The following is a 23,596-nucleotide window of genomic DNA, read 5'->3' as shown; positions in this document are numbered from 1 at the left end:
TAAGAATAGATCATATCACTTGATTTGTAAAAACACTTTAATGGAAATAACTATATTTCTAAAAAGGTAGTTGATATTGTATTATTAAGGATTTTGTTAACAGATACCCTAAAAGCTTTGTTAGTTAAAATTAACAATAAATCATATCACTTGATCTACTAAACAGTTTAACGGTAATCAGTTAATCACTCCATTAGTAAAAAGATGGGTAAACTAAAATAGAATAATGGTAAAAAATTTTAAGGTTTAAATTGATATAATCAATAGTTTAAGGGCCAAATTGAAAATAAGCACATAATTGAAAAGACCAAATACAAAATCGTAGCTTGTCCTAAAAAGATATATATATATATATATATATATATATATATGTAGTTATAGAATAATCCAATGAGTAGTGGAAAATCTACGATTATGGAATAGTATATATTTATATGGAATCACATCTCCAAAATATATTATTAGATTCGGATAACTCCCATTAAATACATACATATATATACACACACTATAAAGTTTTTTTTTTTTTTTTTGATTTTGGAGAAGAATACACACTACAAAATACAATCCTCAAATAAGACACACATAAACTTTTCTTAATAAAAAAAAAAGAATCATATTGTTGTTTTGCTAATTAGTGGGTGGTCGAATAGTGTCACATGAGTCATAGTCATGGAAAAATAATTATTATAATTATAACCATCCATCATAAAGACAATGATGCACATGCATATAGCAATACAGCATAGCATATTGGGCCCCTCATAGCATTTGACTTTTTTCTTTTAAAAAACAGAGATGTAATGTAATGTAATAATAATTATAAATAAATAAATAAAAGGACGTAACGTAAAATAAATTATAAAAAGAATATTGAATTCAATCCAAAAGAGTTTTGACGTCCGCAAGAACATAAAGACAAAGACACAGAGAGTCACAAACACAAACACGAACACGAACACAGACAGCGAGTGAGTGAGTGCATATATATATATATATACACACACACACACACACACACACACACACAGTGTTGAAGTAAGAGAGAGTGAAACCTCAGAGACTCTTAGTTAGAAGAACTAAAGAAAAAAAATGTGTTTACGGACGCTTCTACAATGAAGAGGAACGTTTAGAAAAACTATAAAAACAAAACAAAGTGTTCACATTGAGACAGGTATAAGGTATTGAACACAAAACAAGAAAATCATACTATTGCTATGTTGTGTTCTTTATAGCTTGTGTTTTTATAGTATTTGTATTTTAACGATGTGGGTTTGTTTTGAGTTTTGTTTAGGATCATAGAATTCTCCTTGGAATTTCAAAGACTCTAACTCACTTCTGAAAGACTCTCTCCTTCTCAATTTGTCTTTCACTCTGATTTTTTTTTTTTTTTTTTGTTAATTGAATTTGATTTTTGGTGTGGACTGTGGTTTCAGAATTTTCAGTGATATATTGGTGTGTGTGTGTTGGGTTTTGTTTTCTGTTTGGTTGCTAAGAAAGAAGATATGGAAATAAAATCTTTTGAATTTTTGTTGTTATTTTATTTGGTTTTGAAAGTTTTAAGAAGTGGGTTATCAACTGAGCTTAGTGTTTGGCTCAGCAGAGTAGTGGTACTAGGTTTTTTGTTTATTTATTTATTTTTTTAATATAATTTATTTTTGGCATCTCTAAATATGATTTTATTTTTATTTTTTTAGATGTTTCGTGGAACCAAACGTAGGGATTCCAATATAATCCTCATTTTGTAATTGTAATTGGAATGAGTTCAATGAATTCTATGATTTTTTTATTTTTTTGTTTGATAAATAAGTTCTTTTTTCTTTTGGGTGTGTGGGTGGGGGGGGGGGGGGGGGGGGGTGCTTGAGGGAAGTACTTGCAACATTTAGGGTTATGATTCTGAATGATTCTTTTGGTGGTGTGGCATCAATATTTTTTCTGGTTTTGGGTTTTGCTGGAAGGTATGGGGCTTAGTTTTATTAAAATACAATAGTCTATTGGATATTGGCTTCAATTCTTTGCTAGAGATTGTTATTTTTGTAAAACTATGGCTATAGTAGATGTTTATAACAAGGGCTAGTTTTTTAGATTTGTTCTTTTCTATTCTTAGTTCATTATCTTCCGCAAGTTGGCTCAAATGATTAAAATAAATACATTTTCCCTTTTGTTCTGTTGCTGAAAAGTGAGAAGTATGATGTGTTGAGGTTTGAGTACAAAGTAGATTTACCTGCTAGGTTGACCATTATTTTAAGTTGTGTGTTCAGCTATCTGCATAAGCTCATTAGATTATTGGATATGTAAATGATGCTGTAGTGAGTCATTTTGGTGAATAGGTACAGTTTTGCTGCTGGCAAAATGCATCCATCCAGATCTTCAACACCAGTTGATGGTGCCCAGTCTGTTTCACCTGCGCTAATTCAATCAAAATCTGCCATTTTGGGATCTCAAGGGGGTCTATTGCCTCCACAAGCAGCATTTTCTTCAGTTGGACCTCCACGTGAATGTAACTTGAATTTGGTTGGCCATGCACCTAATGTTTCATCTTTTCTCAATCAAACATTTGGCAGTGGGGGATTGAACACCAGCATCTCTGGTTTGGGTGTTTTCCAAAGAGGAAGTGGTGATACCACTGCTGGCTCTGATTCTCTTTCGACTGGAGCAAATGACATTGGTTTCAGTCCTCCAATATTTGCGCCATCAAACATGACAAATTCTGGTTCATCCAATCAATTTCAAAATTCTCAAATATCAACCTCTTATAGGAATCCAATGTTGCCAGATCAACAACAATCTCAAGTTAAGAAATTTGAGTCACAGAAGTTCCAGCATAGATCAATGCAACAGTCATCTGTTTTGTTCAGCCAACCACAGCCACATCAACTGCAACAGCAACAGCAGCAGCAGCAGCAGCAATTCCAGTTGATTCAAGGTGGGTTAGGGGGTGTGCGCACTGTAAAGTTGGAGCCACAGATGTTCAATGATCAGATTGGCCCTCAACAACAGTTGCAGTCTGTGCAGAATGTTGGTTCAGTAAAGCCAGAGCCCCAACAGAACCAGATGGGAAGAAGCATACGACCTATCAAATTAGAACATCATCATTCTGACCAAGTGATGCTTTTGCAGCAGCAACAACATCCTTTCCATCAAAGGTCCAGGCAGTCTTCTCAAGCTGTCAATGCACAAATGAGTTTTTTGCAGCAGCAGCGAATTATGCAGCTGCAGCAACAAGAGAACCAACAACTCTTGAAGACTGTTCCTGAGCAACAGCCCCATCTATACAAACAGTTTCAACAGCAGACCTTGCCCATTAGATCTGCTGTGAGACCTATATATGAACCGGGAATGTGTGCTCGGCGTTTGTCACAATACATGTATCAGCAGCAGCACCGACCTGAAGTAATGTTGTTTTATTCCTTTATTATTTCTTTTCTATCTCTTTTGTCAGTGTTTAGAGTTTCACTGATCTGGTTGTGGGTTGGTTCTTAATGCAGGATAACAATATTGAATTCTGGCGGAAATTTGTTGCTGAATTTTTTGCTCCAAATGCGAGGAAGAAGTGGTGTGTTTCATTGTATGGAACTAGCCACCAAACGAATGGTGTTTTCCCTCAGGTATATTTCAAGACAAAAAACTTTTTGGTTTACAATTGATAGAGACAAAGATAGTTTTTATAGCTACATGCTTACCAGATGTGAAAGGTGTGATACTTGTGCTTTAGCATCGCATGCATTGGCAATCTTTAGATCCAGCTGGGAGATGTGGGAATTTGAGGGATGAGGTTTGGTTGCCTATTGGCATGCTGAGATTAGTATATGTGAACATGTCAAAAGTCACTTATAAAAAAAAAAAAAAAAAAAAGAGTCAAAAGTCATGGGCAAATATTATCAGCCATATTTTTCACAAAAAAAATATATAAATAATGGATAATTTTGGGGTTTGAAGGTGCTCAACCTGTTGTGGGTAGATACCCTTTGAGCAAACAGTGTCCTAAAATGTGGTTCAGCTTTCATGTGAAACATGACCTTACCTTTTTAGTTTATTTTTTTTGTGGTTAAAATTTCTTGCCTTAAGAAGCACATGGCACAATCATGGTATGATATACATGTTAATAAGTATGAGTAAATCAGTCAATAGGATTTATGGTTTCATGTCAACTTCAGAAGCATTGGAATCTTAATTACAGAATTTGCAGGATGTATGGCACTGTGACATATGCAATTGCAAGCCTGGTCGTGGTTTTGGTATGCTATCCTTTTTCTACTTTGTTAATCTTTTGTTACCATTTATGTGCGTTTGGAAAACGCCGACTTCTTGGATGGACTGAGTTATACTCCATTTCTTTTAGAGATGGATACACTTTTAGCATTACCAGCAAGCTCAAGCGATGGATGCACTATGTTTTATGTATCCATATTTATTTATATGTTTTTTAAATTATCTTGTCTGGTTTCTTACTTATCAAAAAAAAAAAAAAAAAAATTTCTGGTGTATCAATACCATAATTTGGCCCCCAAGCAAAAATTCTTGGCTCCACCACTGAATTGATAGTTTATTAATGATTTGCAACATGAAGTTTCTTTAGATTGAGCATTCTGGCATACAATAGCTGGTATATGATCCAAATGGCAATATGATTTCAAATAAGAAACTAACTATAAGAGACGAATAAGAGAGAATGCTTGTACCATGTGAGGGAGGTAAATTATGAAAAGAGGTTATCAATTAACATGTCTAAGGAGATCTGTTGTGAAGAAGAAAAGGAAAATTAAAAATATTTTTTTGGTTAGCATTTTCTTTTATAAGTTTTTAAATTTACAACTCCTAATAGCTTAAGTTTTTGAGACAAGTGGTAATTTATCATGGTATTAGAGCCAACCTGGTCATGCCATGTGGTTTGGGGGCAATGCAGCACAATGTGGGTCTTGACAAGGGCTTCAAGAATTTGAAGTGGAGGAATTTCCAGATTGTGTGGATTTAAAAATCTTACATTTTGGGCTCACATGTGGGGGGAGAGTTAGAATAATGATTAAGTTTTTAAATTCATCATTTCCTAACTTAAGCTTTTGGGACAAGTGGCAATTCACAACTTTTTTCAAAAAATATTTGAAGGAAGAGTTCCAAATTTATTTGCACCTGCTAAAAAGAAAGAAAACTTTAGTAAGTTTTCAATCTGATTGGACACAAACTTTCTAAGTGTTGAGTAGATTCAAGATTGCATCTCTCTTAATTTTCTTTGTCAGAGATATTTAACATATATTTTAGAACTTTCTTAAAGATTGTTTAATTTGAAATTTCAGAAACAACTGTGGAGGTTCTGCCCAGGCTATTCAAAATCAAGTATGATAGTGGTACTTCACAAGAGCTTCTTTTTGTTGATATGCCCCATGAATATGAAAATACATCTGGTCAAATTGTCCTTGAGTATACAAAAGCAATACAAGAAAGTGTTTTTGAGCAACTTCGTGTTGTATGGGATGGTCAACTTCGTCTTATTTTCTCTCCAGATCTAAAGGTTGTGAGTTATTACATGGCCTCTATGTTTTAGAAACTTTGGTTTCTGGATTAATTATGGATTTTCTTTTGTCCATTTTTTTTAGATTTTCTCCTGGGAGTTTTGTGCACGACATCATGAGGAGCTCATCCCTCGAAGGATACTAATACCCCAGGTAAATCATTGAATGCTTTCATTTAATCGTGCAAATTGCATCATTCCTTTGAGTAAGGAACAAGCTACAATCTTGGATGTAGCCTTCATTGAATTTGATTAACTTCAGTTGGCTAGGCATTCATATAATTATTAGTTATTCATTGTTAGAACAGAAATAAAAAAGTCTAAAGTACATTTTTGGTTCTCCAACTTTTATTAATTTTTCTTTTCCATCCCTATTTTAAATTGCAACACTCTTTTCATATATATATATATTTAATTGCAACAAGTGTGAAAGTCTAAGGATAATACTGTTGCAATTTAAAAAATAGAGACAAAACTAGAAGCACTAGTAAAACTGGAGGAACTAAGTTGTACTTTATTCACAAAAAAAGAAAAAAAAAAAAAAAGAAAAAAAAGAAGAAGAAGAAGAAGAAGAAGAAGAAGAGAAGGAAGGGAATGAATGAATGAATTTTAAAATTCAAGGGAGTGTGATAGACTCATAGGGTTGAAGAGGCTAGAATCTGGAGGAGCAATGGATGGAGGACTGACCTATTTAATTTTTAAAGATGCCCACCTTTTACTGCAAGAAGATCAACCTTAAAGTTTATGTACCCATCCATCAGAAAAGCTATGCATTTAATAAGGTGAAGAATCCTCGAATAAATGATCATATCTTTGAGGCTCCTTACCAGTTTTGATACTGTGATGGTGCTTTTGTTGTCTCCATCAAAGGATATGGCTCTCCTACATCAAGAAGAATGGCAAAATAATTTTTCATTCTTGATATTTTCTTGGATCAATAATCCAGAAACATATGTAGAGTTCCCTCTATTTTTGTTGTTGTATCTTTGTCTGATGGGTAACACAAGTCATGCACCTGTACAGGATTGAACTTGCAACCTTTGTTTATGGGAAGAGGAGATCCCATTTGGTTCAAAACCATTGGCGAGTTCTCTTTATGATTTTTGAGATGTGTGCAACACCTAGTTGATGGTGCTGCATCAAGACCAATTAAAGAAGTTGTTATGCCTTTGCTTCATTCTTCAGAAAGATGGAAATCACTCTCATCCTGTCCCCTCCCCTTTTTTTTTTCTTTCTTCGTGAATTAATTGATATAGATGTAATTGTTTTCAGTTCATTCTTGTTCACTGGCAGTGTTAGGTATCACAGTGGAAGGGAATTTTATGAAATTTGAAATGTATTTCTCATGGCATGGACAATTGACCATAATTCATGTTTTGCAGCTTAGTCAGGTTGGAGCTGCTGCTCAAAAATACCAAGCATCTGCTCAAAATGCATCAACCAACTCATCTTCACAAGATTTACAAATTAATTGTAATATGTAAGTTACACCTTTACAATTAATTGAATTATTTTCTGAATTTGAGAAATTGATTTTTCTGCTACCTTATCTTTAGGAAATCTAATTGTCTGTAAAAATAATTTGTTGATATGGTTTAGTGTATACTTCTCTATTTTAAATGTGTGTACCCATAAATGAGTGACATCATGGCCGTATCAAGTGGGACGGTCAAAACTTAGGGTGTATGACTCAAAACGCAAGGCAACTCAGCAAAGCCTTCTCCCCTTTTTCCTTTCATTATATAAGGGAGGGATGGAAGTCAGTCAATGATTGGAAATATAGGTAACTTGTGGTGTTAATTCATCCAATCTTGGCAGAATCAACGTCACAAAGAGTGTAATTTGTGGATGATTTAATTGAACTTGTGTAGCTCTAGATGGGAAGGAATTAGGAGGTTCTCATATATTTTACATGGAATGGTTCAAGCAAGAATTGTCTCATTTTATTTTAAAATTTCATTACCTTTTGACCAGTTTTAATGGTCATTTATTTACTTTCCCCCCCCCCCCCCTCCCCCCTCCCCCCTCTATATGTACTAGAATTAGATGGTTCATGTTTGAAAGTTTCATTGCCACCTTGATATCCTAGTTATGTTGATTGAAGCACACTTAGGAGAATTGGCTTTTAGGCTATTGAGAAAATCAATTAACAATAGCGCATGCTTATGGTAGGGCATCTCTCACATTTTTCCACATCAGCAAATTTAAAAAAAATAAAAAATACTCTCCCCCCACCCCCCCCCCCCTCCCCTCCCCCCCCAAAAAAAGAAGATTCTTCTTCTAAACTAAAAACTAAAACCCAATAAAATAAAAAAACTTCTTCTCATATCTCAACACTACCGATCTCCTTCCCCCAAAATCAAAATTCTCTCCTTCCCCCAAAATTAAAAACCAAAACTCCTCTCCTTCAAACTCTCTGTACCTCTCCATTGTTTCCCCTATGGAAAACACAAACACGAATCTGAATCACATCATAATCCTTTCTGCAATTTGTTTTTGAAAAAAAAAAAAAAAACCCTTTACATTAAACTAACAGCTACAATAATATGATACATATATATATATATATATATATATATTTATAAGTTCATTTATATTTCTCAACTTCTTTTTGGTATTTTTCATAGTCCTCTCTGCAATTTTTTTTTTTTTTTTTTTAAAAAAGAAAAAAAAGAAAGAAGAAGAAGAAGAGAAGAAAGCACAGTCCCTGATGGTGTGTGGTTTAGTGTGCAAAGAAGGAGGTGTGGTGGTGGAGAAAGAGCAAAGAATTGTAGCGGCCTTGATGAGAAAGGAAAAAAAACTTAACGCTGTTACTTAGTGCTGCCATGTGAGAGAGAGTGAGAGAGGAAGATATGTGAGTTTAGCAATGAGGATTGAGTGGAGTTAAGATAAATTAAAAACATGTGGATGTGAAAAGAGTAAAGGAAAAAGAAAAAGAAATCAGCGTTATGTTTTCATATATTTTGCATTGTAGTAAATAACAATCTTCGGTAACTTCAACTTAAATTACAAAATTCAATTGCTAAGGAGTGATTAAATTATGGTTGTTTATTGGTCATGTCTTTCAGTTTTTGCATTGCAACATCTATTGGATAATTGAGGATATTATTAGGGATTAGAATACTAATGTTTGTATTTATTAAAGTTTTTGTTTAATCAATATTTCCATTTAGTAATTGCATGTTTCAGATTTTTTTTTTTTTTTTTTTTTTTTTTTTTTTTTTTTGTTGTTGTTGAAAACAAACACACACACACACACACACAAAGAATAGGGAAAGGGGTTCTAACACAAAGGCATACCACAAACTCTACTCAAAAGTCATGGTAACTTTTAATTGCATGTTACGAATTGAGTTTAGGAATGTTTTAGATTGAAATTCTAATCTACAATCAAAGAAAAAGAAACAAAGAAAAGAATTAAAAAAAAAAAAAAAAAATTCTATACTCAATAGGCTTTCTGGTGCAAAAACAAAAAAACTTTGCATGGTGTGTATCCCCCCCCCCCCCCCCCCTTCTAGTTGATCCGAAACCCAATTGGTATTACAGTTCTCTCTCTTTGCATGGTAGTAGTTCTATGGGACATACCTAAGAGTTGTGGAAATGATTGTTGCTGTCTGATGTTTGAGGACTCTGGCACGTGTCTCCCCCCCCCCCCCCCCCCCAACCCCCTTTTCCTTGCCCAAGTTAAATTCTATATTTTGTGACTGAATCATTTCTCCCTTCGTAAAGATATATATGTAAAGTAATTTCTCATAAGGCTTCACTTACAATTGATGGCAGTAGTATACGTATTAAAAGCTTTCTGGCTATGCATGTTAGCCTGGTTTGCTTTACATTACTGAGTTCCATGTTCTGCTGTGGTTTATGTCAACTCATTAATTGTATATTAGTATTAGAACGGGGAAATAGGAAAAGAAGGAATATGTATCACATGTTGGTTTTTGACAAAAAAATCTGTTAAGTATATATGAGTCTGAGTATGATCAGGAGCATATTGCATATGGAGATCTTTGTGTTGTAGCTTGTTTTTGTGTTATTTCTTTCTGCCATATCTCTTAACAGCGTGCTAATTACACCTACAAATGAAACAAAAGCTAAGGCTATGTTTGGTAACTGTTTTTTAGAACAATTTTTTGTTTCCTAGGCCAAAAAATTTGTTTGGTAACTTATTTTAGGCAAAACACAAAAACTGTTTCTAATTTCCATATTATAAAGGAAATTGAAAACAGAGCTTCAGCTGTTTTCATTTTTCAGTTTTCTAAGGCTTACAAAAACAAGGAGAAAACAATTACTACAAGCTACTTTAATGAACCAACACACTGGTTCGAGCCACCTAACAACCATATATATATATTTTTTATCTAATATTATTTTTACTCTCATTCTCACGCCTAGAATTTTTTCCCTTTAATTATCGTGTCTAATATTTTTTTTTTCCCAAATTTTTGCGCCTAAAATTTATTCTCTCAAATTTGTTAAGTGTCAATTGTTGGTATCTAATATTATTTTGGATAAAATTTAGGTGCAATACCTTAGGTGTTGTTCCTTAGATTCTCTTCTTAAGATTTAGTCATATGGCTACTTAACTAAAAAATATATGTCTATCTCACGAGAAAAAATTCACATGGCAGAATCTTAAGAGGGGAACTTAAGGAATAGTATTTAAGTACTGTACCTAAAATTTGCCCTATTATTTTTACTCTTTATCCCACTCCTAGATTTTTTTTTCCCTTTAATTCTCATGTCTAATATATTTTTTTCTCTCAAATTTTTTGAGTGTCAACTGTTGGTGTGATGTTAATTGATATTGTCAAATGGGGTTTTTTTTTTTGGTTTCATATGAATCTGTGTCCCAGTGTCTCCATATATAATCCCATGCCATAAAATTGCTACTGTTTCCATAGATTTTTGAAGATAACCAGGTATGACAGAAAATTCTTTTTTTCTTTTCAACTAACCAAACGTGTTTTTCATTTTGAAAACAAAAAAAAATTGTTTTTTCTTTTTCCTTAAAAACAAGAAAATGAAAACAGAAAACAAAAATAGTAACCAAACATGACCTAAGTTTTTGATTAACTTATGGATGTCTTGCAAAATTAACCAACCTTCTGCTGGTTAAAGAAGAGGAAATAATGGCATTAGATGCATTGAGTGCCTTTCTACCTATGTTTGTTATCCTGGTTTGCTTTATAGTTTATACAACTAAGGTCCATGCTCAGCTATGGTTTATGTATTTAACTCATTTATTAGTAAGAAATAGTTATGTGAACAGCCTTTTTACTTGATATACTGTATATTTTATAATGGCATGTAAAGAATGTGTGGTGGAGATCTACTGATGTTGAACGCCATCACATTGATTTTGACTTTTATTATCCAATAAGTGTAATTTTTAAAATATTTTTTAATATTTATTTCAGGTTTGTTGCATCTGCTCGTCAATTAGCAAAAACCTTGGAGGTGCCTTTAGTCAATGATGTAGGGTATACAAAAAGATACGTTCGATGCCTTCAGGTATTGCAGTGCAAATTTTTAATTGAAAATAGATATGTTTCATTAAGCATTGTATAAATGACTTTCTCACAGATTCCAAATAATCTTAAAAATTTATTAACTGCTATTTTATGCTTCTTTTCACTGAGCATTGTACTGGTGTTCGGATCTTCCTATAATGAGATTTGCAAAGTTAATACGTTACATGAATCATACTGAGCTGTGATTTCTGTGAATTTTTTACTGATTTGGTAGATGATTTTATCTTCATTTGAATGTTTACTGGCTGGGTTACAGATAGCGGAAGTGGTTAATGTTATGAAGGATCTGATTGATTATAGTCAACAGACAGGAAAGGGACCCATAGGTAAGATTTATAGTCTTCTTTTGTAATCACTGCTGTTTAATGTTTCTTGTTTTGACAAAGAACCATCCATAGGAGGGAAGTAGCATATTTGGTTAGCCTAAAGATGTCAAATTATTGCAAATGGTAGTATGAATTAGGAATGTGTTATCACTTTGTAAAGTGTATGATTTTAAATGATGGCAGAAGTGTTTATTCTTTGTCTAATAGATTGGGTTTTATTGTTTCTCACTTCTTTTTTCTGGTAGGGTTTAGCTTTTGAATGTCATATGTAGTTTTTGCAATGCCCTAAAATTTGGGTAAGTAACACAGAAGAAGCGGATAAACAATTTTGGGCAGATTCAGACTCAATGTTAGTCAAGGTTAACTTGGTAATTCGATTTCATAAAAATATTATATAATGTTTCTTTTATAGTCTGACTGCTTTATTTAGTTTTTTATTATTTTTCTTGATCAATTTCTCTTTGTTCCTTAGTACTGATTCAAACCTAGTATGCCTTGCTACGGGTATATAATTATTTATTGCTGATCAACTCCATTGTTTCTTCCCCAGAAAGTTTAGCCAACTTCCCTTGTGTGGCCAGCTCATTATCTAAGCCGCATAATTCAGTTCAGCAAATTAATGAGCAGCAGCAAATTATGGAAGAGAAAATTAATGATCAATCATTACAGGGAACTGCCATGCAGCCTTCTTCAAATAATTGTGTTATAAGTGTAAACAATTCCCAGTCCACAACATCCACCTTGACCTCTGCCACCTCTGTTGTTGGGCTTCTCCATGAGAACTCCATGAACTCTCGGCATGAATATCAAATGAACACTCCAAGCAGTCCTTATGCTGGGACCCCTGGTCAGATTCCATCTGCAGGGTCCTCAACCACCATGCCTCCAGACCAACTCAATCCCTCTTCTCCCTTCTTATCTCCAACTTTATCCTCTTCCTATAATCCCCCTCAAACCTCTCATAATGCATTAACAGTATCGGCCACTTCAAGCCACCGTATCAATTTAGCAAATTCACCGAAGCAAATCCCGTTACAGCATTCATCTCAGTCAGAAGCCAACCTAAATGAATCCCAGAGCTCTATTGAGAAAATCCTACAAGAAATAATGAATTCATCACAGTATAATGGAGACAGTAGCATGGTCTCTGTTGGATCCTTGGGGAGTAATATGAACAATGTGAACAGTCATAGCAGTGCACTCACCAGTACCAACTCCCTAGTGGGGAATGGAATTGTCAATAAGAACAATTCAGGTCTTCCTTGTGGAAGATTTGGAAACCAGAGTGGTAGCATTGGTCTTTCTAACAACGCTAGTGGAATGAGGACTGCCATGGGGAATAACTATGGCACTTTGACTGGAAGGGTAGGCGTGCCATTGATGCCTCAGGATGCTAACATGAACCTTGAGCAACAAGAATTGGCTAATGGGTTTCTTAATACAGTAAATGGTTTCAATGGTCCCCAATTTGATTGGAAGTATCCCTAGAGACGCTGGTTAGATTTGCTCATCAAGCAAGTTGCTTGCGCCTACTGATATGTTCTTGTGCCATATGAATCCAAGATTGCTCCCTACCGTATCATTTTGGATTTGGAGGTCTCATGCAAAGGTACAAGAGGTTTCTCACATCCAGTACGAAAGACACAATCTATAAAAAGATACTGCAGCAGCTGACTGCTAATCAACTCTGGGACAAGGAGAGAACAAGCCTGAACTTTCTTACTGTCTTAAGTTTTGGTGCAAAAAGTTTACTCCTTTCTTTATAACCTTAATTTTACTCCATTGGGCTTTTAGGAAAAAAAGTGATCGGCAGAAATTTGTATATAAGGCCATCTTGCTTTATTGATGAAAATCAGTGACCTTGATCTTGATATCTGGTTCTTAACTTGTTTGTCTTTTTATACCTTGTAATTACCTTTCTCAGAGTTCACCATGTTATAATTGGTTTTAATTTTTTGGGTAAATTACGTATTTGGTTCTTATTCTTTACACCATATTTCAATTTAGTTCCTAACCTCTCAGTGTCGTGTCAATTTAATTTTTGCCGTTATCTCTTAGAATAAAAATTATTAATGTGGCAAACGACCAAAATAAAAAATTAGTTCATTGTCACATTAGCAATTTCCATCTAAGAGATAACAGCAAAAACTAAATTGACATGATACTAAAAATTTATGAACCTAATCGATACAATTAAAAGGTTAGAGATTAAATTGAAGTATGATGTAAAAAATAGAAACCAAATACATAGTTTACCCTAATTTTATCTAAAAATTATTGATGTGACAAACGACCAAAATAAAAAATTAGTTCATTGTCATGTTAGCAATTTCCATCTAAGAGATAACGACAAAAACTAAATTGACACGACACTAGAATAGAAACCAAATACATAGTTAACTCTAATTTTATTTGTTAATCTCTTTGCAGAGATAGAACTTGAAAGACTTCTATAACTAGCCTTTCTCGTTCTCTCTATCTCTGACGTATACGTTTTTTATTTTATTTTATATAATATGTTCAATATATATATATTTTCTATCATGTTTTATATTCTACTTCATGTTCCCACAATCCCTCTCTTGGTCTCAATTCAATTGGAGGATTACCTACGAAAATGAAATTTTATCGTGTGGTATATTGTATGCCTAGGGATGGCCAAAACCCATTAGCTTACGGTTATCTCGATCCGAATGGGATAGGTTTTACTTGCCTTGTAAGGGAGATCGGGGGAGTGGTGCGGGTTTTTCCCCATACCTAAGCTCAGTAGGTCATGTATGGGTATTACTTGAACTTGAACAGTATAAGAAAAAAAAAAAAAAAATCCTTAACGACTTTTTTTTCCCTAAAAATCTAAAAAGAAGGAAAAAAGAAGAAGTTATACATATAAAAAGAAAGGACAAAGTTTTGTTCCAAACAACACTTACTAAAAAAATTAATTTTTTTCTTTTTGAGAAAAAGAATCTTATGAACTTTATTAATAATAAAACAGTTCCATCAATGAACAAAAAAAGAAAAAGAAATGTCGGGTGGAATAGATTCCTTCCACACATAGAGAGGAGAAGACTTCTTAGCCCTCTTAAATAAGGCATGGGTAGCTGTATTACCTTGCCGCCTAACATGAGAGAAAGAACAGATTTGTAGAGAACCGATTATAGACTTACCATCTTTAACTATATGACCAAAACTAGAGCAATCAGAAAAATCTCTTGTTAAAGCTTTAAACACAATCTTTGAATCTCCTTCAATAATACATCGATGAAAACCCAACTCCATTGCGAAAATAATTGCCCTCCGAGTTGCCATGGCGTCAAGAACTCCCACACCCGATGGCATAAAGATCTTCTCAGCTAAGGAAGCCATCACCTCGCCCAATTCATTCCTAACCACTAATCTTATTCCGGCTTCATCTAACTCCGTAAAGACAGCACCATCATAATTTATTTTGTAGGTATCCCTCGGTGGTGGTTGCCATCTCGGAGTAGCTGGTTTATGTTGCGTTTGTCTGTCAGTCCGTTTGGTCTGGAACTCTGCTAGTGAGTTGGAGGTAGCATCGAGAAGCTTCTCAGGTGGTAAGCTAGGCTCGTTGAAGTGGCATTTATTCCTCCTACACCAAATGAACCATGCCAATACCGTGAACAGCTCCACATTTTTCCATTCTTGTCCAATCCTACAGATCAGGTCCATGACTGAAACGGGTTGGTAGGGAACTCGACGTAGCTCGTTGAAATCAGGACCCTAGCTGGAGCGTTGTTTCATCTGACTTACCACAGGAGTTGCAGAGAGGAGAGTCTAATACTTTCCTGCGGTGCAAATTCTTCAAAGTCGGTACTGAATCGGTGCATGCTTGCCAATAGAAAATTCTTATTTTATTTGGAATGTTAAACTTCCAAATACCATTCCAAAAACTCCTTTGTGTTGCCTGACTTGAGCCCGACGTTGCTCCTCTGTTCTCTAGTTCACCGAGTAACTGATACCCTGTCTTCACCGAGTAGTCTCCATTCCTGCTTCGGCGCCACATTATGCGGTCTTCTGCATTGTCCTGCACAATGGTATAGCTTTTATTCTCTGTGCAACAAAAGGTGAGTTTAAATGATCAATCAGCTGCCTATTCCAATCTCCTATTTTAGAATCAATGAGGCTAGAAACTGTGGAATCATCCACAATATCCTGATTTCGAGCTGTTGCCTTCAATGGAAACAAACCGGGGATCCAATCAATCAATTAATTATTAATATTATTATTATTATTATTATTATAATCTATATCTATATATATATATATATATATATATATAATAGCAGAAACGAAGAAAAAATGAGTTCCTAAAATTAAGAGAGTAATGACAAATAAGAAAAATTTCTACTTAAAATTCAAACATGTGTAACTTTAAAAAACGATACATTATATTGTTTTCAAAATATTAACACCGTTTGGCTGTAATTTTTTATATTAAAAGAAAAAAACCTATTAAAAGAAAAAAAAAAAAAACGTAGAAATATTAAAATATCTGCCGATCTTTTCCGACTACTTAACATTTTCTCTTTCTTAAAAACGATAAATTATAATTTTCCACAACGTTAACCATTTTTGCAAAAAAAGAAAAGAAAAAGAAAAGAAAGATTGCTCCACGGAGAAAGGAGAAAGAGAGACCGATAGAAATAGAGAGACAGAGAATGGAGAAGGAGAGAGAGATCAGGAGATCAAAAACTGCAGTTTGAAATCAAGAATGAAAATATGTCTCTCACTTCCTGTCAGATTTTCTGCCATCACCGTAAACCTCCACTCCCTACCGGACCATCAGAATCGCTACTGGTAAGTTCTGTTTTAAATTTAAAAATTCAGAGTTTTGGGTTTTTATTTGGAGAATCAATTGGGTGTTAATTATGATTTAGATTGGTATTTTGGGTCAGATTTGGTTTTGATTGAGGAATTTTCTTTTGCTAAAACGTTGTTTGGTTGTCATCCTATGTGAAGTTGTTCTTTTCTTCTTCTTCTTCTTATTTCAATTTCATTCTCTGAATTGCATTTTTTTTTTTTTTTTTTTTTAAATCATTTTTTTATTAATTCCTTTTGATTTTGGCATCATTTTTTTTTCCTTCAAATTTTCGTATCTACTGGTTTGGGTGTCAATGTTAATTTTCTAGGTTGCCAAATATTCTAAATTGGGTTGAGTGTTGCACGCCAACTGTTTGATTTGTATTGCCTTTTCTATTCTGATTGTTGTTTGGGATGTACAATTGTATTCTTTTGTTTTTCTATTTGTCTCCAGGGGACAAGAACGGAGCACCCCAGAACTCTATCAAAGGTCTATTTCTACCTTCCTTTAAATTTGTCTTTTTACATACAAAGATCGGGACATGTGTTCTGGGTTATTATTTAAATATTTGGAAATCTATGTACCTTTCAATGTTCATATAAATGAAAATGAAAGCATGAATGTCCAATTAGTATTATCTCCCCTTTCCCTTTCCTTCAGTTTAGCCTTTTCATGACCCCTGTCAACTGCTACTATCGTTCTAACACTCCTTCAAATTCCGTTGCAACCCTTCAGTTCAACTCATTCAATTATGGGTTCTTTATATATATATATATATATATATATACATATATATATATATATATATATTTCATATTATTTTTGGTACTTTACTATGTTTGTTTGCCTGACTCATTCTCTATAAGACCACCATATTTCTAAAGCATTGAAACTAATATTAATGGCAGCTTGAGGCAAAGAGCGTTTGGGATTAGAGGATGACTTCATCAGTTTGAGATACTAAAACTTATGTTTGATGACCCACTTCAGGTGTTGGATGGAAGTGTGTTATTTACACAAGGGAGAAAACAACTTGGATCTTGGGTACAATCGCTTTCTCTTTGCATCTACTTAACTAATTAGATAGAGCAGTTATGAAAATCACCATTTCCTCTTATTCCATTGTCTAATTTCTGTTGTGCATTTAATTCTTGGTATTTTTTTGAATAATCCTTAATAGTTTGCTGCTGTGTCACTCTAAAGTCTAAAGTGTGAAACAATGTAGGCACAATTTGATGACATGGCCACCAAGTGATGCCTTGGGCCATGCAATATCTAATATTATCCTTTTTGTCATTTGCTCTTTCCTCTATAATAGTGAATTGAAAAATTACATGAGTTCTGCCTTTGTCTTCTTTGGCTCCCCTATCTTCTCAGTTGGCAAAAGATAATAGTTCTGGATTTAGTTCTGGATTTATTAGAATATTACATCTACACTTTTAAATTTAGTTTTCTATTAAGCACTGTTCACCTAGCATTTGGATGTCATACGTATTTCTTAATTTCCTCAATGTCCTTGCAGTGAAGTAATTATTGCTCCTCTTTTCTCCTCTAATATAGGTGCTCCTATAACTCTTTGGTGTAAATTTCTACACAAATCTGCCAATTAGGTATGTCAAGACTTCATTTGCATGTTCTTCCTTTTTGGTCTAAATTTTTATAACTATTACTTGAACCATGTATGAGATAGAAAATGTTTTGCTCAATTGTGGAGCTTGGGTGATTTAGATATTGTCAGAAAGGAAATTGAAAGGCTTGAGTTGTTTGTTATGAAGCTAACAAACAATCCAAATATCATCTAGAGTCACAAAACTAACAAACCAGATAACACTGACCTTCAAACGTCTTTATGTTCTTTTAGTATCAACTTAAGAATAAAAAAAATCTGATGACAAGCCTAGGAAATTAAATTATGAGAATAAGCCAAAAAAAAAAAAAAAAAAAAAAAAAAAAAAACAAACAAACCACAATAGGCTGTTGAGGCAGCACCCTTCCCTACACCAGAAGGAGCTCAATAATAAACTTTTCAATTGTACTCCACCTTAATTTTGACAATTTAACCTGCCATTATTGTATTGATAATTGCAATTGGGCTAGCCAATTTTTGATCAATAATATAATTTACGTGAATTGTTGCATTGTAAATCTAGAAGGTATCCCAAATGCCTAAAAGTCGCTTGGTATGGGATAAAGAGAAAGCTCATGGTGTTCAGTAAAAAAGGAAACATTATCGGGTATTTTTTGTTTAACTTATTTGGTTGATGACATTTTCTATTACTATTTTATGTGGCTTATTACATTTTCAAGAACCATTTTATGTGTTTTATGATATTTGAATATTGAAAAGGTAATTTGTATAATCAGTATATTCAGATCAGTTTATTAGAATTTATGACTTCTGTTAATGGATTTTTCACATGACCTATGAGCAAGGTTTCAGTAAGTTCACTAATGAGTTTGTATAATATTTGATAGTGTGCATCCTCTATTACTGGGTTTGGTGTACTAAACTTCGGCTGAAACAAAAAGACTTAGGCTATGCAACACATCAGAGGTTCACTATTATATGCTTGAAAAGAATTGATGATTATTGAATTTGTTTACCGTAAAAAAACCTTGGAAAGGCTTTTTGGTTTGGTATATGAGCATTATTTGGGGACAGCTAGATTTGTTGGATATCGGTAATGATTGATTGGAAGTGCTAACTTGGGGGATGTGTAAAGCCTTGGAATTTGCCAAGCATTTGTCAATATGAGACCTAGAGGTAGAGTATGAAGATAGCTCCATCATTCAAGAACTTAATATGCTTTAAGATTGAAAACCTTCTGCATGACCTGCTAACTCTTCGTCATGCTTTCAGGTGCATCGCATTCTTTTCAGGTGACACAACATACTCAACTCATGTACTTGGTATGATATTCTAGAATGTATTTCAGATTCAATATTGACTGATGTACAAGTTTTATAAGTTCTCAATAAATACCACTATTGTTTTGTTGAAAAAAAAAAAAAGGTTTTGTGCAGGCCTTTTAATTTTTTTTTTTTTTTTTTTAATTATCAACTATCAAAATATATTCAGGAGAGAAGGTGGAAGCAAATGGGATTGGGAAGAAGGAGGCCAAGGTGAACTGAGGTGAAAGGTATTGAATTTTTGAGGAGCTTGGGAAGTTGGTATTGCTATTGGGTTTTTTTTTTTTTTTGGTTGTATTTTGTTGGGTTTGTTTATGTGAGGAATAATGATTAATGGGTATTTGTTTAATCATACATTGAACTAAATTTACAATGATGGGCATGGATATCTAATTTTATCTGCACTTTTTTTGTGTCAATTGTATTGGATTTAGTTGCCAAGGTTAGATCTTTTTGGGTCCTGTTTATTGTGGTTGTTAGTGAGGAATAGTGGTTAATTATGCATTGAACTTAATTTACAATGATCTATACTACTAGACATTGAGTACATTTTTGTTGTGAATTGATGTGGACTTGCCGACTGGTTATGCATGGCATCATAATTTAGCTTCCAAATCTGTTTGTAACAAAATTGCAATAGAACTTATAATACCTAGAGCAATTTTCATGTGAATTGGAATTATAAGAGAGGACATAGTATATGAGTTTGTAATGATACTATTAATACTGAATAAAGATGAGTCCAAAGGGACTATTCTTTATAAATGTTGATTTTTGATATATTTTCTTGATGGTTTATATATTATCTAAATGACAGACCTATTATCTTGCCATTATGTAATTATTGTGTTCATTTTTTGTGTTAGGTTTCATCAAACTCCTGACAAATTTGGTGTTATATCTGTTTCTTACAGTGATATTTTGAATTCGCTTAATTTTCAGGTGGCTTATTAGAAATAGGCTCCAGAGATTAAGAACAAATGTCCTATCAAATTATCATTTACAACAAACCCTTGATGAATATCCTCCTCAATGTACTGACTCGACTTTGAAGATTAGTCCCAAATATTTATACAACGATATTATAACAATTCATTGGATATATTTGCACTATTTTCTAAATGATTTCCACTGTAATAAATTGTTATTATTGGTTTCTCTTATTTCTAAGTAAGTTATGATGTCTGTTAGTTGATGACAAGTACATCAAGTTTAAATTTTTATGTCAATCTTCTTGCTCAAAGTAAGTCAAGCTTTAATTGCTTTGAAGATATTGGATGGTTTTGAAAATATTGCATTTTTGCGTGCAAAATAGAGAAGCATTCTAGAGAATTTCCTTCCTTCAAACTCATTTGAACACAATGAAAGTAATACAAGTGGTGGTTGCTTATTTCATATATTCCTCCAAGTGTTCTATTGGAGAATGGAAGTACATACATGATGTGATTTGAAGAGACTAATGTTTAAAATTTTTAGCAGATATTGGATACTATATGCTTAAATATACTAAATTATGAGAACTAAGTTTATGTTGGATGCAAAGATCATTAATATGTAAAATGATCCCGCGCATTGCGCGGGCTAAACACTAGTACATATAAAAGCAGAGCCTCACGTGAGAGTACATGAGGTTCTGCCACGTGGCACTCTAATGTTGCATTTAGTATTTAGGTTAAAATGCACTTTTGGTCCCTACATTTTGGGCCTATTCACAATTTGGTCTTTAAATTGATTTAGCCCCTAGGCCAGTCTTTAATTTTTAAAAATCGTTTTTAAAATAGCCCCTACCGTCAACCCAGTGACAGAAAATGCTGAGGTGGCAAACGGCGTGTCCTACTTACTGACATGGCACTGACGTGGATAATAAAATATTATTAAAAAAACTTATTTAGCATTTTTGAAATGCCACGTCAAATTTAAATTAATAAAAAATTAAAACAAAAATCCAGGTCAGAAATTTTAAAATAAATAAATAAATAAACATTAATTTAATTAAATTAAGAAAAAAAAAAGTTTTTCAGTTTAAAATTTTGAGTTTAAAAAATGGGTTTGTTTTTCATTATTTTTCGGGAGAACATTGTTCTTCTTCTTCCCCAGGACATGAACTTCATGCTTCATGTTCTTCTCCAAATCAAACCCAATAAATCCAAAAAATCGAACCCATAAACATCCAGTAAATCAAACCCAATAAATCCAAGAAATCAAACTCATAAACCTCTAGTAAATCAAACCCAATAAGTCCAAGAAATAAATATACAAATCCACGTCAGAAAAAAGAAAAAAAAAAGAAAAAAAAAAGAAAAAAAAAAACCCACAAACACGAAAAAAAAAAACCCACAAACACGAAACCAAACTCACCAAGACAACTCCATCTCCAAAACACAAACATGGCCACACCGATCTCCACGGCCACACCAATCTCCACCTCCACTACCGACCACCCACCCCTACAGAAACCCAGAAAAAAGCGGCGACGCTAGCATCACTGGCATCATCAGACATCGACAAATCACCGAAGGGCACGTTGGACACTCCTATCCTCCCTCTCATCAACACCCTCAAAAACCACCCTTCCTACTTCACCACCAGCTCCTGCTCCGGCCGTATCTCTATCCTCTCCCAACCCATACACCAAACCCAACCCAACAAAAAATCCAAAGGCGGCTCTTCGTCTCCCACGACCCGGCTGATCCCTACTCGGTCATCTCCCTCCTCTTCCCCGACTCACCAACTCGCTCCGAACTCGAGTCCGAACTCGTCCTCTGCTTCGAACCGCTCATCGTCGCCGTGGAGTGCAAAGACCTCGCCTCGGCTCAGTCGTTGGTATCCACGGCGAGGTCGGCTGGGTTCAGAGATTCCGGCATAACCAACGTGAACAACAAGTGCGTGATTGTCGCGATCTGCTGCTTGATCCGGCTGGAGGTTCCGTTGGGGACTACTAAGTCCGTCATGGTCTCGCCAGAGTTTGTTCTCACATCGTCCGCGTGGCCAATGAGAAAATGGAAGAGACAGAGAAAGAGAGGATCTAAAAAAAAAAAGATACAGATAGAGAGAATCTGAAAAAGTTTTTTCTTTTTTTTGTTTTTGATTTTGAATTTTTTCAGTTTAATTTTTTTAAAATTATTTTTATTTTTTATTAATTAAAATGCTGGCTTGTCATTAAAACGCTGACATGGATGCTGATATGGTATTTTTAATAATATTTTAATATCCACGTCAGTGCCATGTCAGCAAATAGGACACACCGTTTGCCACCTCAGCATTTTTTGTCACTGGGTTGGCAGTAAGGACTATTTTAAAAACGATTTTTAAAAACCAGGGACTGACCTAGGAGCTAAATCAATTTAAGAATCAAATTGTGAATAGGCCCAAAATGTAGGGACCAAAAGTGCATTTTCGCCTAGTATTTTTTATCTCTTTTCATTAAGGTTTTTTTTTTTTAATATTATTTTATATATATATTTTTTAAATATATAATTTTTTTTTACTATTATCCAATAGATCATAGTAACTTATTTTTACTATTATATAAATATGGGCTGTTCTTGACAATTAGACCAATTAGACCAAAAGTTATCCACTACAAATCAATATATATATATAAGCAGAGACACCATGTGAGAGTGTATGAGGTCCTGCCATGTGGCACTCTAATGCTGCATTTAGCATTTTTTTTTTACCTATTTTCATTAAGTTTCTTTTACTGTTACCCAATATATTACAGTAACTTCTTTTCATTATTATATAAAATATGGATTGTTCTTAACAATTAGACCAATTAGACCAAAAGTTATTCACTACAAAATGGACTACCTTTTAAAAGTAGACCAAACCTTATGAAAAACTCAAGCCTAGTTATTACCTTACATATTATGACCCAAGTTTGACCCTTCCCACATGTAAATCAAAGCAAAAACTCTTACCCTCTTACAAACTCTCTTCTTGCTACCCCATGTATAGATGATACTTCTGGAAAATCTCATTCTCATGAAATCATGTCTCCATTTTCCCCCAATTTCAATTCAATATGCTTTTGTCTATTAATAATGTTCTATGCAATTTAAGCAGACAAATTCTCTGTCATCGACTAGTGCAACAAAAATATATATAAATCTTGAGATCATTGAGATTGCTGAAATAATTGACAAGTGCATATTTCTAAATTTACAATAACAAAAAGTCTAATAAATAGCATATACTATCTCACTAAATGCCATTAACTTAATATTTTCTTAAAAAAAATTCAATGATAGGAATGGTAAAAAACTTGATCCTATACAAGAAATACCAAAAATAAATGCAAAACAATTTTCATAAGAGGATTTATCTTTAAATAATATGAAGACAATAGTAAAGATAAAAGTACGATTTATAGTAGATGGGATAGAACCTGTATTTAAATAAGTGAGGACTGCTTGTGAGACATCCTCTCCAATAGTTGGCCAGAACTTTTGGAAGAAGAGAAGAGGTAGTCCATTTGGTCTCGGTGCCTTTTAAA

General features: G+C 33.8%; 1 protein-coding gene and 1 long non-coding RNA gene across 8 annotated transcripts; both read left to right on the top strand.

The window, feature by feature from the left end:
- Positions 1–961: 961 nt before the first annotated feature.
- LOC115994530 (transcriptional corepressor SEUSS-like) lies at positions 962–13,244 on the top strand. 6 transcript variants are annotated; one of them, XM_031118729.1, is made up of 10 exons: positions 962–1,174; positions 2,331–3,393; positions 3,489–3,608; positions 4,190–4,238; positions 5,295–5,509; positions 5,595–5,663; positions 6,892–6,989; positions 10,930–11,023; positions 11,300–11,369; positions 11,920–13,244. In XM_031118729.1, the coding sequence occupies exons 2-10, from the start codon at positions 2,353–2,355 to the stop codon at positions 12,855–12,857; spliced, it is 2,694 nt and encodes an 897-aa protein (XP_030974589.1). In that variant the 5' UTR covers positions 962–1,174; positions 2,331–2,352; the 3' UTR covers positions 12,858–13,244. The 6 variants fall into 6 exon arrangements, with proteins under 6 accessions (XP_030974589.1, XP_030974585.1, XP_030974587.1 ...); XM_031118725.1 differs by having other exon boundaries at positions 4,181–4,238; XM_031118727.1 differs by having other exon boundaries at positions 2,311–3,393; positions 4,181–4,238.
- Positions 13,245–16,023: 2,779 nt separating this feature from the next.
- On the top strand, positions 16,024–20,388 carry LOC115950650. 2 transcript variants are annotated; one of them, XR_004083094.1, is made up of 8 exons: positions 16,024–16,184; positions 16,642–16,677; positions 17,179–17,232; positions 17,749–17,798; positions 18,664–18,952; positions 19,049–19,098; positions 19,268–19,328; positions 20,041–20,388. It is a non-coding gene; the product is annotated as an uncharacterized LOC115950650 (long non-coding RNA). The 2 variants fall into 2 exon arrangements; XR_004083093.1 differs by having other exon boundaries at positions 17,097–17,232.
- The last annotated feature ends 3,208 nt before the right edge of the window (positions 20,389–23,596 follow it).

Source organism: Quercus lobata, chromosome 6 (assembly GCF_001633185.2).
Source record: "Quercus lobata isolate SW786 chromosome 6, ValleyOak3.0 Primary Assembly, whole genome shotgun sequence".
Lineage (NCBI taxonomy): Eukaryota > Viridiplantae > Streptophyta > Magnoliopsida > Fagales > Fagaceae > Quercus > Quercus lobata.
Note: the sequence above shows the minus strand (reverse complement) of the source record. Positions and strands in the feature narration are given on the sequence as shown.

Excerpts from the sequence above, each read along its gene's own strand:
- LOC115994530 (XM_031118725.1), top strand. The coding sequence starts at position 2,353 with ATGCATCCATCCAGATCTTCAACACCAGTTGATGGTGCCCAGTCTGTT. Across the intron at positions 5,510-5,594 it reads TTTTCTCTCCAGATCTAAAG|ATTTTCTCCTGGGAGTTTTG; the intron begins GTTGTGAGTTAT and ends CATTTTTTTTAG. Across the intron at positions 6,990-10,929 it reads TTACAAATTAATTGTAATAT|GTTTGTTGCATCTGCTCGTC; the intron begins GTAAGTTACACC and ends TATTTATTTCAG.